The sequence below is a fragment of the Hypoxylon fragiforme genome (genome assembly GCF_022984875.1).
Source record: "Hypoxylon fragiforme strain CBS 206.31 chromosome Unknown GGS25scaffold_3, whole genome shotgun sequence".
Classification (NCBI taxonomy): domain Eukaryota; kingdom Fungi; phylum Ascomycota; class Sordariomycetes; order Xylariales; family Hypoxylaceae; genus Hypoxylon; species Hypoxylon fragiforme.
The window spans coordinates 2,237,605-2,251,989 of record NW_026054758.1 but is presented as its reverse complement, the minus strand read 5'-3'; the positions used below and the strand labels follow the sequence as shown (position 1 = coordinate 2,251,989).

General features: G+C 47.0%; 4 protein-coding genes and 1 non-coding gene across 5 annotated transcripts; all 5 read right to left on the bottom strand.

Annotated features, from left to right (window-relative positions):
* Positions 1-1,356: 1,356 nt before the first annotated feature.
* Positions 1,357-2,505, bottom strand: GGS25DRAFT_519561 (glycoside hydrolase family 61 protein; the record flags this gene model as incomplete). The annotated part of the gene is made up of 5 exons (XM_049263724.1): positions 1,357-1,509; positions 1,581-1,937; positions 2,012-2,195; positions 2,264-2,344; positions 2,399-2,505. 5 exons carry the CDS (start codon positions 2,503-2,505, stop codon positions 1,357-1,359), a joined length of 882 nt encoding a protein of 293 aa, XP_049119031.1.
* A 2,413-nt stretch (positions 2,506-4,918) lies between these two features.
* On the bottom strand, positions 4,919-5,006 carry GGS25DRAFT_t15. Its single transcript has one exon. It is a non-coding gene; the product is annotated as a tRNA-Asp (tRNA).
* Positions 5,007-5,353: 347 nt separating this feature from the next.
* On the bottom strand, positions 5,354-6,990 carry GGS25DRAFT_482067 (uncharacterized protein). The gene is made up of 2 exons (XM_049260244.1): positions 6,409-6,990; positions 5,354-6,234 (listed from the first exon to the last, which is right to left on the bottom strand). The coding sequence occupies exons 1-2, from the start codon at positions 6,503-6,505 to the stop codon at positions 6,071-6,073; spliced, it is 261 nt and encodes an 86-aa protein (XP_049119030.1). The 5' UTR covers positions 6,506-6,990; the 3' UTR covers positions 5,354-6,070.
* Positions 6,991-7,467: 477 nt separating this feature from the next.
* On the bottom strand, positions 7,468-10,138 carry GGS25DRAFT_482065 (transcriptional repressor TCF25-domain-containing protein). The gene has a single exon (XM_049260243.1). The coding sequence runs from the start codon at positions 9,686-9,688 to the stop codon at positions 7,940-7,942; it is 1,749 nt and encodes a 582-aa protein (XP_049119029.1). The 5' UTR covers positions 9,689-10,138; the 3' UTR covers positions 7,468-7,939.
* Positions 10,139-10,601: 463 nt separating this feature from the next.
* GGS25DRAFT_187975 (mitochondrial phosphate carrier protein) lies at positions 10,602-13,344 on the bottom strand. Its single transcript, XM_049256691.1, has 8 exons — positions 13,233-13,344; positions 12,911-13,003; positions 12,463-12,842; positions 12,180-12,383; positions 11,903-12,074; positions 11,537-11,784; positions 11,129-11,474; positions 10,602-11,074 (listed from the first exon to the last, which is right to left on the bottom strand). Exons 3-8 carry the CDS (start codon positions 12,711-12,713, stop codon positions 10,988-10,990), a joined length of 1,308 nt encoding a protein of 435 aa, XP_049119028.1. The 5' UTR covers positions 12,714-12,842; positions 12,911-13,003; positions 13,233-13,344; the 3' UTR covers positions 10,602-10,987.
* Between the last annotated feature and the right edge of the window lie 1,041 nt (positions 13,345-14,385).

Below are 14,385 nucleotides of genomic sequence, written 5' to 3'. Positions count from 1 at the left end.
ACGCTAAAAAGGAAATCGCTTCAAGGGCTTAAAAAAAAACATGAGCCATGAAGCCATAAGCCATGATCAAGTGGAGCTTTTACTTTTACTAGGGGTGGTTCAATGTTGCATGGATGCATGGATACAATAATGTGGTACTATACCACTCGTGTAACATATACCTAATTATGGCACAGCATTTATATATATATAATATGTATTTACTACATATCAAGGTAGGTAGACTATATTTGAAGTTCTCGGCCGATTCGGTGAAGATATAAAGGCTTCAAAGCTCGTAACAATAATGCAAGTAAAACATCCGGAGTTGCCAAGGCTCATCATCATTTCCGAGACTATGGGTCATATGCCGTTTGATGAACAAAAATGTCCATAAATGACCATGATGCCCATAACCCCTGTTACTTACGCTCCTTACGTTTCATGTTTCCCTGGGACAACAAAATTAATTGAAGTTACAACTTACAATATACTACATAGTACATACTTTGACAAAGCCGTCCCCGGATCCGTTGACTAACCTTGGCCAACCTTGACCAACCTTGACCAACCTTCATCATCACAACCAGTATTTCTTCCGGTCATCTGGACGATCTCCATCCACTCTTGCTAGAATACCCACTTGTCCACTTATCCGTTCCACGTGTTGCCTAGGATGAGCACGACTCCATGAGTCCATGGAATCCATGTGCTACCCTATGTAAGGACCAGTAGGGTATGTACCTACCTAGATAGGTATTCTTTGAGAAGAAGGGCGAAGGATTTGAGATTGCCAGCATGGACCCTGGGGAAAGAAAGCTACTATGGCATCTAAACTGGAGTACGATTACGGATGATGCCGTACGAACTGGTATACCACTTGGAGAAACACGAAGCAGAACAATATTACAAGATTGCATACAACTCAACATATTGACCAATGACTAGTAGGTAGGTTGAGGTTACGAATCGAGTCAACGCACTGAACGCAGGGACCGTCAAGTCACTCTAACGGTTCTAACCACCTACCTGGTAAGCTACCATTGCTTGGTTGAACTTGCCTCATTATTGAATCGCTAAATAAGAACTAAACAAGCGCCGACTTCTCAAAGAAAATGGTTGCTAATACTAAAATGATCAGACCATACTACTTCATCTACCCTATGTACGTGCCATTTAATAATACTAATCTCGTGTGATTAGACCATCACATAGACCATCACATCAATATCGAAAATCCTACTACTGTAAGGGTACATAACTTTAGCTAACTATCATTGACAGAGCCGCCTTTGCCGAAATCCCCAAGCGTACCAATTACCTACTAATTCATCACCTCCCTAGATAGTTAGCACCTAGGTATCTACCTATACCTACCTAGGTGGTCGGCACAGCTGCAGGGGCCACGGTTGCGGCCGCTATTGCTTTCACCCTCGCCGCTACCGTGTAACCATAGACGCCAGTGGCCGTGGCCGTGATCGGGCTCGGTTTCGTCTGACTAATAGGAAGTGCTCCGCTGTACAGGGCAGGCTACGTCACGTCAGCTCTGATGCGATATCACATACGACTCGGGAAATATATGTGTTTCAACTATGACTTACACCAGGGATCACGTAGGCCGTCGGATGCGAAAACAGATCGAACTTGATCCCGGGATCATCGGCCTTGTAGAACTCGGTTGCGGGTATACCAGCAGGGCTCGCCGTACCTTTGCTGTCGATGGCTAGATTGAAACAGAACGGGTATGACTGCGCGCCATTTGGATTACCCGCGGCGTGGAGTGCAATGATCTCATGCCGAAGCACGTAATTCCCCGGAGCGATGTCCTCGGGCACCCTAACCAGCCAGCTATTGTTGTTGTTGGTGAGGATGTTAGCCGCCCACAGGTCGCTAGCCTTATCAACCCAGCCGGCCTCGCCAATCTTGAAGAACCTGAATTTGGTTTTGTCCGAGGTTTCCTTGATCATCGTTAGTTTCTTCTACAATATTATTTTACGAAATTCACTCCTATATACGAGAGAATCGGACGTACGCAAGGTCCATCGCATTTGGCCAGGTAGTCGAGAACGGGTCCCTTGTGCGACGCCGGCCACGGCGTCCACTGTACCTCGATCATATCACCTCCTTTCACCGGAGCAGCCGCGCCGGCCGGCTTGGCGCCTAGATGGCAAACCATATCCGGCGTGTTGAACTGATTAGGAGCTATGAAAGTATTTCTATACAGTTCAAAGAATCAGCTTAATCCAGGCCCTATGGCTACAGTGGACGAAAAACAGCGACATACTGCAAGTCATCTGGAACGGACCAGCCAACCACCGTTGGAGGTGGACTTTTCCACTGATAGCTCGGATTGTAGCCATCGTAACTAATTGAGAATCTCAGCTATGCGATCTAATTAGAAGCGCGTGTCTAGACTTACAAAGTACTGTCTATCACTACCGCGCTGGCGATACCGTGGGCTTGTACACCGACAGCTGAGAAGAATACGGGGATAATGACACAAGACAACATACTGGGGAAGGCCATTGTGACAAGGGATCGTCACTGCGCGCTGGTGATCTACATTCAGCAATGCCAGAAAGAGCGCAAGCACATAACTCGATCCCCCCAGTGACTTATAAATACCTGGGGACCTTGGGGCTAGCTAAACACCGCAGCACATCTTGGCAAAGCTTCTAAGGTTAGATAACTCATATGGTGGAGTGTTCTTCATAACCCGGAACCCAACCACATGAACATATCTCTACCTCCGTCGCCCGATTTTGATCCTACAAGCTACGCCATGATGCAGTATTGAAGCAGCCCTACCCAATCAAGGCCCCCATACTTATACGAGCTGTCCGATTCTCCGCAATGCAGGTCTGCCCCTTACCCACAGCATGGTTCCCCAGTTCCGGGGCTCATCTGGCCGAAGTGGCATTCCACACTAACCCTATGGGGTCGATGTGCGGGAGGGTACGCTTCGAGAAGGATAGTCACTGGATGCTGTTCAGGTTAAACTATCCGTCATGCCGGCGGCTATATTCGATGAGCAACAAGATAGGCTAAGTTCCCGAGATTGAGGCACCCTCACCTACCCAGTAAGTACCTAGCTAGGTGTCCAGATGCTCTTCCTGCTCGATATCATCTCGAATTGGGAAAATACGAAACACCATGGTATATGTCTAGAGTGAATACTTCCAAGGCTACTATTAGGTAGGTACCTACAGCTATACACAGGTCAGTACCAAGGTCGGTATCAAGTCTCATGTATTCTAGAGAGTTCATTTATGATCAAGTAGCCAAGCAAGCATGTTATACAATGGCCCCGTCAAGTACATATCTAGACAATAATCATAAGTATCCATACGTTGTTATTACTTTAGCTTCAAGATGGCATATAGTATATCTAGCCCAGGCTACTTCGTGCATCATCGCTAATAGGAATTCACCCGAGCTACTCAAATCAACTTTCTTTTTTCTACCTACTTATACTTGGCCTGAGTAAGTAGCCGAAGACACTGGTGATACTAACCTTAAACAACAACTGCTATCGAGGTTTGAGGTTGAATGTGTGGTTCATAGGTATTTACCTAACCCAGGTACCTTGAGACAGCACCCCCTCCCCCCCCTCTTCCTCAGATAGCATATGAAAGAATACTTGTAACTACAATACTGTTGTATTCCCACGCCTCCAGTTCAATTCAGCTTATATTTACATCACATTCCAACTTCGCTTCGTACCTGGGTAGGTAGGTACCTAGGTAGGTAGTGAGGAGAGGAGAGGAGAGAGGAAAGTACCTAGCAGGTCCTCAAGCAAGTCCTACCATACTATATGACGGTAACTAACTAGTGTTTGAAGGGAAATGCAAGCTGCTGCTGCTGCTGCTGCTGCTCACGATATAGTTACAGGCCATCGTCTTGGATTTTCGTATATTTACTGTATGTACATAGCTATCTAGCTAGCCCCCCTTTTCTAGGTTCGCGATTGTCATTCTGCTGTCTGGCAAGGATTAATTAATTACATTTACATGTATGTACTGTAAGTGCTTGATCGGGTCTAGGCGCATCGGAAATTGCAGATGGGGGAAGGGGGGGGGTGAGGCTGAAAGGCCAACTAACCGCGCCTCTTGCAACTGCAAATAGTACCTAGTAACTAGGTAGGCACCTGTGCAGGCCTTAGAAACGTCCCGGTTTGCCAGATGAGTAAAAAATATTGTTGTCGATGTTGCTTCGATAAGGGAAGGGGGGCTTGGTGGTGGGTGAGAGAGAGAAGTTGTGGTCGATAACTAGATACTCGGGAGGCTGAGGTGGGTCTGGATACTAACTAGCCAGTAACTAGACGTAACTCTGTGTATGATTGATTCTCAAGCCAGCTATTTCATTCCCTTTTTTTGGGGGGGTATTGGCGGAGGAAGTGAGTGACGGGATATTGCGTATAAGTTAGAAGGATTCGCGATGCAAAGAGCACTTTTCCCGTCGCTGCCCCTGATACTACTGTAGGTGGGCTGTAAGACTAGATAGAGACCTCCTGTCGTCGTCAACTTTTAAGCCTCCTTCCTCGTGGATAACTAGATAGAGATGCACGCACTACGCCAGCCAACACAGGTAGTCGGCGCTGTGGGAATTAGGTAATCAATAACTATCCGCCTCACTCACTCACTCACGCATGCCCATACACGGCTCATCACGGCACGGTGCCCATTGAAAACAACCAACCACATCAACGAAACGAACAGCAACTAGGAGGAGGGGGAGGAGTATATTAGACAATTAGTAACTACTTGTAAATGTTCATATAGTTAACCATAGAGAAAGAAAAAAAAACATACAGGTCCTCCACAACATCGACAACAGCACCCAATAAATAAATAAAAAAATTCAAACCCATAACTAATCCAAGGCAAAAATGTTAGGTGATAAACAAACAACATACTATGTATGTAGTTATGCGCTCTCTCTCTCGATCGGGGAATCGAACCCCGGCCACCTGCGAACTTTGTACAATGAGTGACAAGCAGGTATCCTGACCACTAGACCAATCGAGATTTTTAATCGCTGCTTTGCTTAGGGTTCAGTGTGCGTGTACCTTCTACTATGTAGGTAGGTACAATACAGTACTAGGTACTGGCTTTACTTAACTACCTAGTATGTAGCTAGCTTCCCTTGCTAACGTAGGTTAGGCAGGTATGTATGTATGTATGTATGATGGCGGTAAGGAAGGTACAATACAATACGATGGAGAAAGGTAGGGAAGGTGGGTTGGGTTGGGTGGGTGGTGGTGTATAACCCTTGCTCTGCTTAGTTATTTAATATTAGCCCGGCGCGAAAGGACGGAGGTCTATGTATTGTATTGTATTGTACTTATCGTCCACTTGCGCCGTTCTGGACACCGAGTATTTCGCGCATCTGGGTGATGCGGACGCACCTACATACAATGCCATACATATATACAGTACCTAGTACCTACCTACGTTTCATATAACGCGCAGACACCTACATACCTGCCTATGACATACATATATGTAGGTACTGTACATATTAAATGGATGGATGTAAGCGTCTTAGTACCTGATATTATTCGTAGGGGCATACTATTACTGGTTAGTAGCTTTATATAGACCTTGGTGAAGATATCAATTACGGGATACTACTGGGCGTACGTATATAAGCAAAGAAGAAGAAGCACAGACATCCATGCTTGTGATTTATAATTCACTTAAACCACGTTCAAGAGTGTGTTCAACGTAATCGCAGATGGGAAATAGGTAGATCAGTATAGGTGGAAGAAACAAAGTTGAGAAGGCCGAGACCCAGACATCAAGAAGAAGCCTACGCCGGATCGCAGGGGATATCAATTCATCATTCGTCAGGCTTTCTTTCCTCTCTTTGGTGGCTAAAGTAGATACCTATGTAGAGCTACCTAAGCTGTAGACTAAGTAGGTGTAGGTAGGCCACCTATACTACCTATGTATGTAGTAACTTCACGAATAGCATCGCCCTCTCCCACCCATCGCGCAGCTCCAAAAAACAAAAAGGCTCGGCATGAGGTTCTCGCGTAGGTAGTTTCGTTCGTTTGTATGGTCTTTTTCCCGCCCGTTTTTTCATTCCTTTACTCGGCCACCTCGATACTTCGTGACTCGCCGTCGACGAAGCCCGAGTTGACCTTCTTTCCCGTCTTCTTGATCGTCTTGAGCACGGTTTCGTAGTCGAGGCCGGGCTTGGCGACGACGACGGCCTCTTGCTTGTCGAGGGAGACGTCGTAGCTCTCGATGCCTAGTATGTCGCATAGCGGTCAGCCAAAGATGATTCAAATGAAACTCTTCCCCACGATTTATCCGTATAGATTATATGCACGTTCGCATATATATATTCAATCCGTATCTCGGCTTATCGCAGAGGAGAGGGGGAGGGGATATGCCTAGGAAAAGGAAAAGCACGGCTCCTTACCCTCAAGCTTGCCGAGCACGCGGTTGATGGCGCCGGAGCAGCCGCCGCAGCTCATGGTGACGTTGAACTTGTACGTGTGTTGGTTTTGTTCGGCCATCTCGACGAGTTTATTTGTTTATCTAGGTAGATTTTGCGAAATGCGATTGACTTGCGGTTTTTGCGACGTGAGCCAAAAAGAAATTCAAAAATTGAGGGGTGTAGTTGTATGTACCGAACGTCGGTATGGCGATCTTTTATGTATGTACGTACGTAAACTTGGCGGGGTTGTGGATGGAAGTTTGGTTGGCTGGTTTGGGGGAGGGATAATGTGGGAGGGAGAGAGCGTTGATTTATGGATGAGCAATGATGTTTCAAGAAGAGAAGAGAAGAAAGTAAATGTAGGGAAAAGAGGACAGCTATGGCTATTATATACCTGCCTACCTAAGGTACGGTATAATCCTTGGGTATGGTGACACGGCCGAGAAAGGTCGAAGCTTGTATTAATAATTAACTACCTACTTCTGAAAAGGAGGCCCGGCAGGTAAAGAAAGTCGTGATCTAGAAACTGGAAGAGCTCACAATGTGATAGGTAGGTACTGTAGGTGTACCTAAGGTCAGGTAACGCAGTCACTACTAGGTACCTGCCTAGTACCTAGACTCACTATAATTGGGGCATTTAGACCTTACCTAGAAGCGGGATTAATAATGAACCATCCATTCGTCGTCACCCCTCTGCCCCCTCTCCTTTTTTTTAGACGCATAAAGGCCTTAATCGTATGGTATTGTACAATACAATGTGCCGCATCGCCTTATTGGGACTTACCAACAGCGTACACGCTAGTAGAGCTTCTTCCTTGGTTGTCAACTTGAAAACTTACTCCAGGCAGTCAGTACTTGATAGTGTTGAAAAAAGTTACAATGCCATTACAGTACATGTAGGTCTTACCGCCTTCCGTCGCGTTGCGTGCTTCAGCGATTAAAGAACGCCAGCCTCCAAAAAAAGCAGCTGTTGTCAATGTGAAACCTGAGCAAGTTTCCTATCCATCCCCCCCCCCCCCCCCTTTTTTTTTTTTTTTTTTGGAAACTTGCCTTAACCATCACCATTTTGAATTCACCCAAACTTGCTCATTACTTCAATTGTATCTAATACACACCTATGTATTAATTAGTACATTGTCGGTTAGCTCAGTCTGGTATATTTGGAATACGACTTGTGCCATTGTTGGAAGATGATAATCAGGGCCGCATCCAAGGTCGCATCCAATCGTATCGAACTTGTATCGGGAAATAATTGCTTCATGATCTACATATTCCCTGTCCTTGCGCAACTTACTGCAGGAACTGTCGTGACCAATGCAGCCTTACAAAGTAATTTTACAGTAGTAGCATCTACCTGCTTAGCCATTAATCTTTCGCGAATTACAAACTAGCTCGCCCTCTGCTACCAAACCTAACAACTCTACTATCTATCCCATCACCACTCATTCCAACCATTTCCAGGCAGTATTTCGTCGTACGATGCATTCATGTTGTCTGCTTCTCTTTAAGATGTTCACGAGTGTATATCATCGTTTGACTCATCATCATCTGCAGTGCCTCCCTCATGTATCGATGGGGGTAACTCGTCACCTGTGCCTGACGCTTCATCTTCATCACGCCATGCCCCAGGCATGCCAGCCATAGGTGCGTCGAGAGCAGATGCATCACGGGCCATGTGACGCGGGTCAAACAATTCCATGAAAGCTTGGAAGGCTCCGGCCACGCCGTTGAGCCCGTGTGGTTCCGCTAACTCGTGGTCAACTCCGTCGGCGAAACCAAACGCATCTTCCTCATATTGGTGGGCAAATGCCTCTTCCACTGTTTCACGTCTTTCTTGTTCGTCAAGTGCCTCCTGCAACACTTGCTCGAGGTCTTCTTGGACTTGGATTGGCGCCCCGGCTAGCCGCGCATGGTCCAATATACGTCGTAGCTCGCGACGATCGCCTTGAAACCTCCCACCGACACTAGGTTCGGGAGAATGTGGGGGGCCCCAAGGAAGCTGCTGCGAATCGTACGAGAAAACGTTATCGTCGCGAGCAGGCGGGAGTGGATCAAATTCCCAATTGACTGATGTGTTTAGCAGTTCGCGTGGTACTGCCCCTATTAACGAGGGAATCTCCAGTAAGTACACAAATCGTGCGAGGTTGACCGTAGCAAGAGGAGGAGCCAAGAATGTAGCATCGACGTCTGCTCTCTTCGTTTCAACCGCTGCCTTTTTTAAGATGGATATAGCTTGCGCATTATCCCATAGTCCTCTCGTCTGGTGAACGTAGACCTTGGTGTGAAGTTCCTCGCCTTCGGTCCGAGGCTGCATGCCCCATATAGACCTAGGTACGTCCAAGTTGAGTGACATGAAGAGATGGCCATAAAGCCAAGGCAAACTTCTCATGCCCTTGATCAGCAAGGCCTTGGCGCCATCTTTATCCTTCAGTTGAAGCCTAGCTAAAACGAGCGTTTGCTTGATATACTCTGGGCCACCTTGGGATGGAGATTTATCCAAGATCGCCGAGTCGCAGAAATCAACAAACCAGTCTGACTCATACGCCCGAATAGCGAGCGGGTGGATGAAGTTGACAATCCCGTAAGGGTCAGCCTGGTCCAGGCTCAGTAATAGCTTAGCCCATTCCAGTGCGGTTCTGTAGGTACCCTTCATAACCAAATTCTTGAGATAATGGTATCCAGCTAGGAAAAACTGACGATTCTCCGGTCTGTTGAAAGAAAGCCTCGCCTTCCCTTGTTCTATTTTCTGTCGAAAAGCCGATAGCGATACGCGACCGAAGGTGAAGAGGGCTCGTTCGCATAGGTCGGCAGATAGCGCTGAGTTCTGGTCTTGTTTTGCGATTCTGCTAACTTGGATGAGGCTGGAGATGTGGTACGGATGCTTTTGTAGAAAATGCACCAGTAACATCGGGTCGTACATCTGGACAAGCTCAAAGAATTTAACTTCAAGTTTGTTGTATACTGCATCATGCGCGAAACGGAACTCTTGAATTCCAGACTTGCCATCTGATCCCTCTTCTTCCTTGAGTTGATTCATGGTTAACCCCTCCGTAGAAGCCAGTGGCCACGTATCCTTCCCAGCTAAGAATGGGTTTCGGCGCCTAGTACCCTCCGGCAAGCTCTTGCCAGGGTGGCCCTTGAGAAAGGTTTCCAGGTCCATTTCCTGCTGCAAGAACTGTTGTGGTCGCCTAGGCCGCGGCTGTTCTTGCTCCTCCTCTTGCTGGGCGGCAGCGATAGCATCTCGTCCGAAGAGATTGCGCATCTCATTAAGGACCCTAAGATGGTAATTGTTGATACTCAAGAGCTCGCATATTCGGTCGTAGGGCCTGGTTGAGCGGCTTTCAGTATCTACTTTTTCTTTGGACTTTTTGGAAACCTCCAGTTCTCGGAGTACTTGCTCGATTTCATCCGGACCGCTTTTGGTGATAACTTGCGGAGTGGTTGCCTGCTGCTTCTTCGCCTTCTTCTTCTTCTTTTTATTCTTCTTTGGTGAGGTCTTGGGAGTATCGGCTATGTCAGATTCGGCGATAGGCTTCACAGCAACGTTTTCTGGCTCAGTTTCTTTCTCATCCTGGCCATCTTCGCTACCCTGTTCATCTTTACCTTCATCTCCAAGAGCAGCGAAACCCGAGAATAAACTTGCTCTTGGCTTCTGTATGGGCCGGTCATCTTCACTGCTCGATTCGTCGTTGTCAGGGTTGTCAGGGTTGTCAGGGTTGTCAGCATTCTGCGCCTGAGTCCCTTGTAGTTCTTTCTGCTTTTGCAGCTTTCTCAGCTGTCTGCTCGACATCTCGAATATTTGTACGGAATCCAAAATAAATGTTTGGCGAATGTTGGAATCCTTGTCCAAGATGGTATAGACGGAGATTCGTGTTGAATTATTGGTTGGGAACTTTTGAAAGGAAAAAAGAAAAAAGCTGGAGCATTTGGCAGACAACCTAAAAAGCTAATAGCGGGGGTGGGGTTGTGCAAACTTCCACCAAGGTGCTAAGGTTCGCCCCTAGCAGGCGGCTGTGGTGCTAGGATTAGGTAGAGTTTGATGCCTGCCAAGTGCTTACACTGCTTAGGTCAGGGCATTCAATGTTTACCTAGTATGTAACTAGGTTAAATAATGGCCTAACCAGGGTAAGGCTTCGTGCATGTATGTAGCCATAGAGGTGCTTTAGTTAAAGTTACAAATCTTCCCAGGATTGTCCTCAAGTCCGAAAACCCCTCTTCTTATAACCACCTGGGCACCATTTCAAATGCTTTGTGCTCTCGTACTGGTTCTGCTCTTCTGCTTTTCTGAAATACAAACAGATTCATTATTCAAATCAATCAATTCTGTTGCTATATTCCTAAATATATACCTCGTCGTCCCTCTCTATTTCTATTGTCTATAGTCTCATATCTAACAGTTTATTATATCCAACCGTCTTACAAAACATGTCTGCTCGAATTCTCGAATCAGATATAGCATCTTAGAAATATTACCCTCCAGCTTCACTTGTCACTCGGAGTTATACGCCAGGTATGAACACCCTAACGCGAACAAGTGTGAGAGCTTGTCAACGACTTGTGTTCAGTATTTCGCCGCCTCCTTAGCACTAAGGCTTCCCACCTTGAACACCTTCTTTATTTCAGAGATGCTGCCGATTGAGCCCAGAGCCTATGTCGATTGTTAGTTCACAAGCTAGAAAGGAGGGATACAGGGGATTCGTACTCTCTGAATGTGACCATATATTCCGAATTGTACGGCTGTCATTCCACCCACCATGACGAGACGTGGACCAATGCCGGCATAACTTCCACGCAGGCCAAGCTGGCCGACAATATTGACGATTCGTCGAGCTGTTCCCTCACCTGGACGTCCCTTCTCCTTGTTGATCTTACTTAACACAGTGTCTGCAGGCTGCGAAACGATGGCAGCCGCCATACCAGCGATCAATCCACAGCCGAGATTAACACCCGAGAGCGTCGCATTAGATGCTGTTTCTTTGTCGACCCACGAATATGCTGCCTCAAGGGCTTTCTCGTACACCACAAAGGTTGCCATCGTATATGGGACCCTAAACGCCTGTTAATTACCCATGACACGTCTCGAATACTTCAGCCTAGATTTGGTACCCACTGTTTTAATACGATCGGTGTGAACCCCGAGTAAAGTCCGGACATTCCCTCGTTCTTGGCCATCTTAGCTAACGCAGGCAACATGCCGGGAGCGAACGACGGTTGCGATACTAGTCTGATACGAACAGCCTCGAATGGGCAAAGTAGCACGTCTCCGAGAAGCTCAGCCGCGGCAGAAGAAGCAAGATACACAGTATTACGATTAGCGGCAGCCGCCTCCGGCCCTAGCCAGTCGTTCGTTCTCCTCTTCTGTATACATTGGTTAGCTCATCGTGGTGGACCAAGGTGATTGAGACAATATTCGACGTCTCCTATTCACAACATCGGCGTCGGCAACTAGGTTCAAAAAAGGAAAATATTTACGCACAAAGAACTCGTAGCCACCGAATTTGAAGGCACCTTGTAAGAAGTATCCGGTTGCTGTTGGACCTAATCCTGTTAGGAGGGCTGAGGCACCATCAGCCACAACGATTTGGCGCACGCCCCCGGTGAGACCTCGGTTGTAAATAAGGGGTTCCAATTGGACTCTGGTCTTGACACTGGACACACATTAGCCCTCTTGTTCAAAGGCACATGTGATAGTCCATAGTCCAATGGTGGCAACCATGGCTAACAAACAAGTCACAGAATCATTGGTAGCTTACACGTCAACGGGGGTGAGAATAGCATGTGTAAAGGAACAGCAGGCGGCTCCTGAGAAAGCGTATCTTGCAATGTCCGACAACCTCATCCCCGATTCGGCTGGGACTGGAGAGAGATTGGCGACGCCGTCGGCGACATATTTCACAGCATTACTGTTGCCGAAGGCACTTGGGAGAGGTGGGGAGGTTGGTTCAGGTAAGAAAATACTGTGGAAATGGTTGGCATAAGTGTCGACCTCGTCAGGATATTATAGTTACTGTATTGCTTGCTAAAATTGAAAATCACCTTTTAATGCCGCTGAAAGCACTGATTCCTAGCCGTCCCAAGATGGAATCGGCCATGCCTTTTCGCGAATTCGGGTCCACCTCCTTCGCGACCTCTCTCACTGCATCAAGAACCCTCAGATGCTCTTTCTTGAGCTCCTCGAACGACTGGTCTAGCTGGTTGTGCCACGGATATAGGACGAAGACTTGGAAGCCGAGTGCGGAAGAGGCGACGGCGAAATTCGTCAGGGAGATAAGACGTGTGACAATCATGGTGGCGGTAGTATTTTGTAATGGTAGGCGTGGTAGATGACAGCCGTATGTGTTGTTTTCTTAAAAGGAGGAGGTTTGTGTGTCTTTGGTGTCTTTGATGTCTGGTATGTCTCTTCTAGTATGTTTCGTCTGATATGAACGTTAGAACCGAAGCTGAGGAAAAGGAGTAAGAATACAGGATGCAAAATGGAACATACGGAAGAGTCTAGAGGCGAGGAGGGTAAATATATGTCGAGCAAAGAGCGTAGTGCGCCTTGGGAGCGCGTGGGATATCAAGTCTATAAGGCTTTCTTCTCTTATCCGTAAGGCTCTCTGTTTCTAAACTGTAATATCTACAAACTGGAATTCTTGGAGGGTACGGAGAAGGTATATCTAAAGGAAAAAGCAACAGGAAACGAGAGGAACAGAAAAAAAAGTGAGGAAATACGAGAATCACGATGCACCGAACCAAGGAGGAAAAATTTTGAAAAGGAAGGGAAGTTTCTGACTGTTTTAAGTCACCGGATGGCGGTTACTGACCCCTGTAGGATTTCATCATTTCTCGTCGAGGTTTTTCCCGACAAGACCCTTTCACCTCGGTCAAATTCTAACCCACGAGCATGGGAGCCGACTTCGACCCGACTTCGGCAGACTAGGTCCGAATGTGACTTGTTAATTATTGCGATACTGTTTCTAAGAAGGCCTTGTATCTGGATCGGGAAGCTCTGGCACCAATGGGCCACCAAGAAATGAAGAGATGCCATTTTTAGGGGTTTTAGGCTGCCAAAGTGGCCTGACAGGCTAACAAGTCACGCCACGTCCTTGAACTTGCCCCGGTTTAAACAAAAGCTTATTCGCCCTCCATTCTTTTAATTGGTGATTTACACCGATTTCTGAGAAGGATAAAAAAAAATGCAGGCACGGGTCGCGAGGTCTGAGCCTCTGGAGCCTTCTCTTTTTGTGCCTGTGTGCCTGCCTTCTAACTAACTAACTAAGCCCTTTGAACTTTTTTTTTTGAGGCAGCCCAGGGTCTTGCAGGATGTTGCAGGAGAGATAGGTAGAAACTGCGCAGGTGCAGTCTGCAACCTGCACTGCACCAGCACCAGGGAAAGAACAGGGGAGATAGTGAGCATGTGCAAGTGGGGACACCTCCCTTGAAACCAACGTGGATTTGGGTCTAGATTGTCTAAATTGAGGAAAGAATGTTCGGGAAAAGAGGGAACGAGAAAAAACAAAAAAGAAAAAGAAAGAGAGAGGTACGTAGTATGTACGTAGTAAAAGGGTTCCTGGTCCTTCCTGGTCCTTCCTGGTCCATCCAAGTCCATCCAAGCACATCCAGCCTTAATTCTCTTTAGTCATTAGGTAAGGGCCCCAATCATCCCGCAATTTGCCTCCTCCTCCACCATGAATGCTGCAGTCTGGACCCTCTTTGACCTTCTCTGACCCTCTAGACCCTAATAGTGGATTCGGCCCATGTTAAAATACCGGGGGGTCCACACACTGCCGGGTCCGGTCCGACTTATTTTCGGCTTGAAACCGGCTCCCGATCTAGACCGACGGCGGAAGGCCAAGATAGGAATGTTGCCAAAAGTCACCAGTCAGGCTAAATGCCAAGTCTTTGGGTATAAGTCACCAGGTTGACTCATTCGCCCGAATAAGTTGTTTGGAGGTTTGGAGGTTTCACTTAAACAAA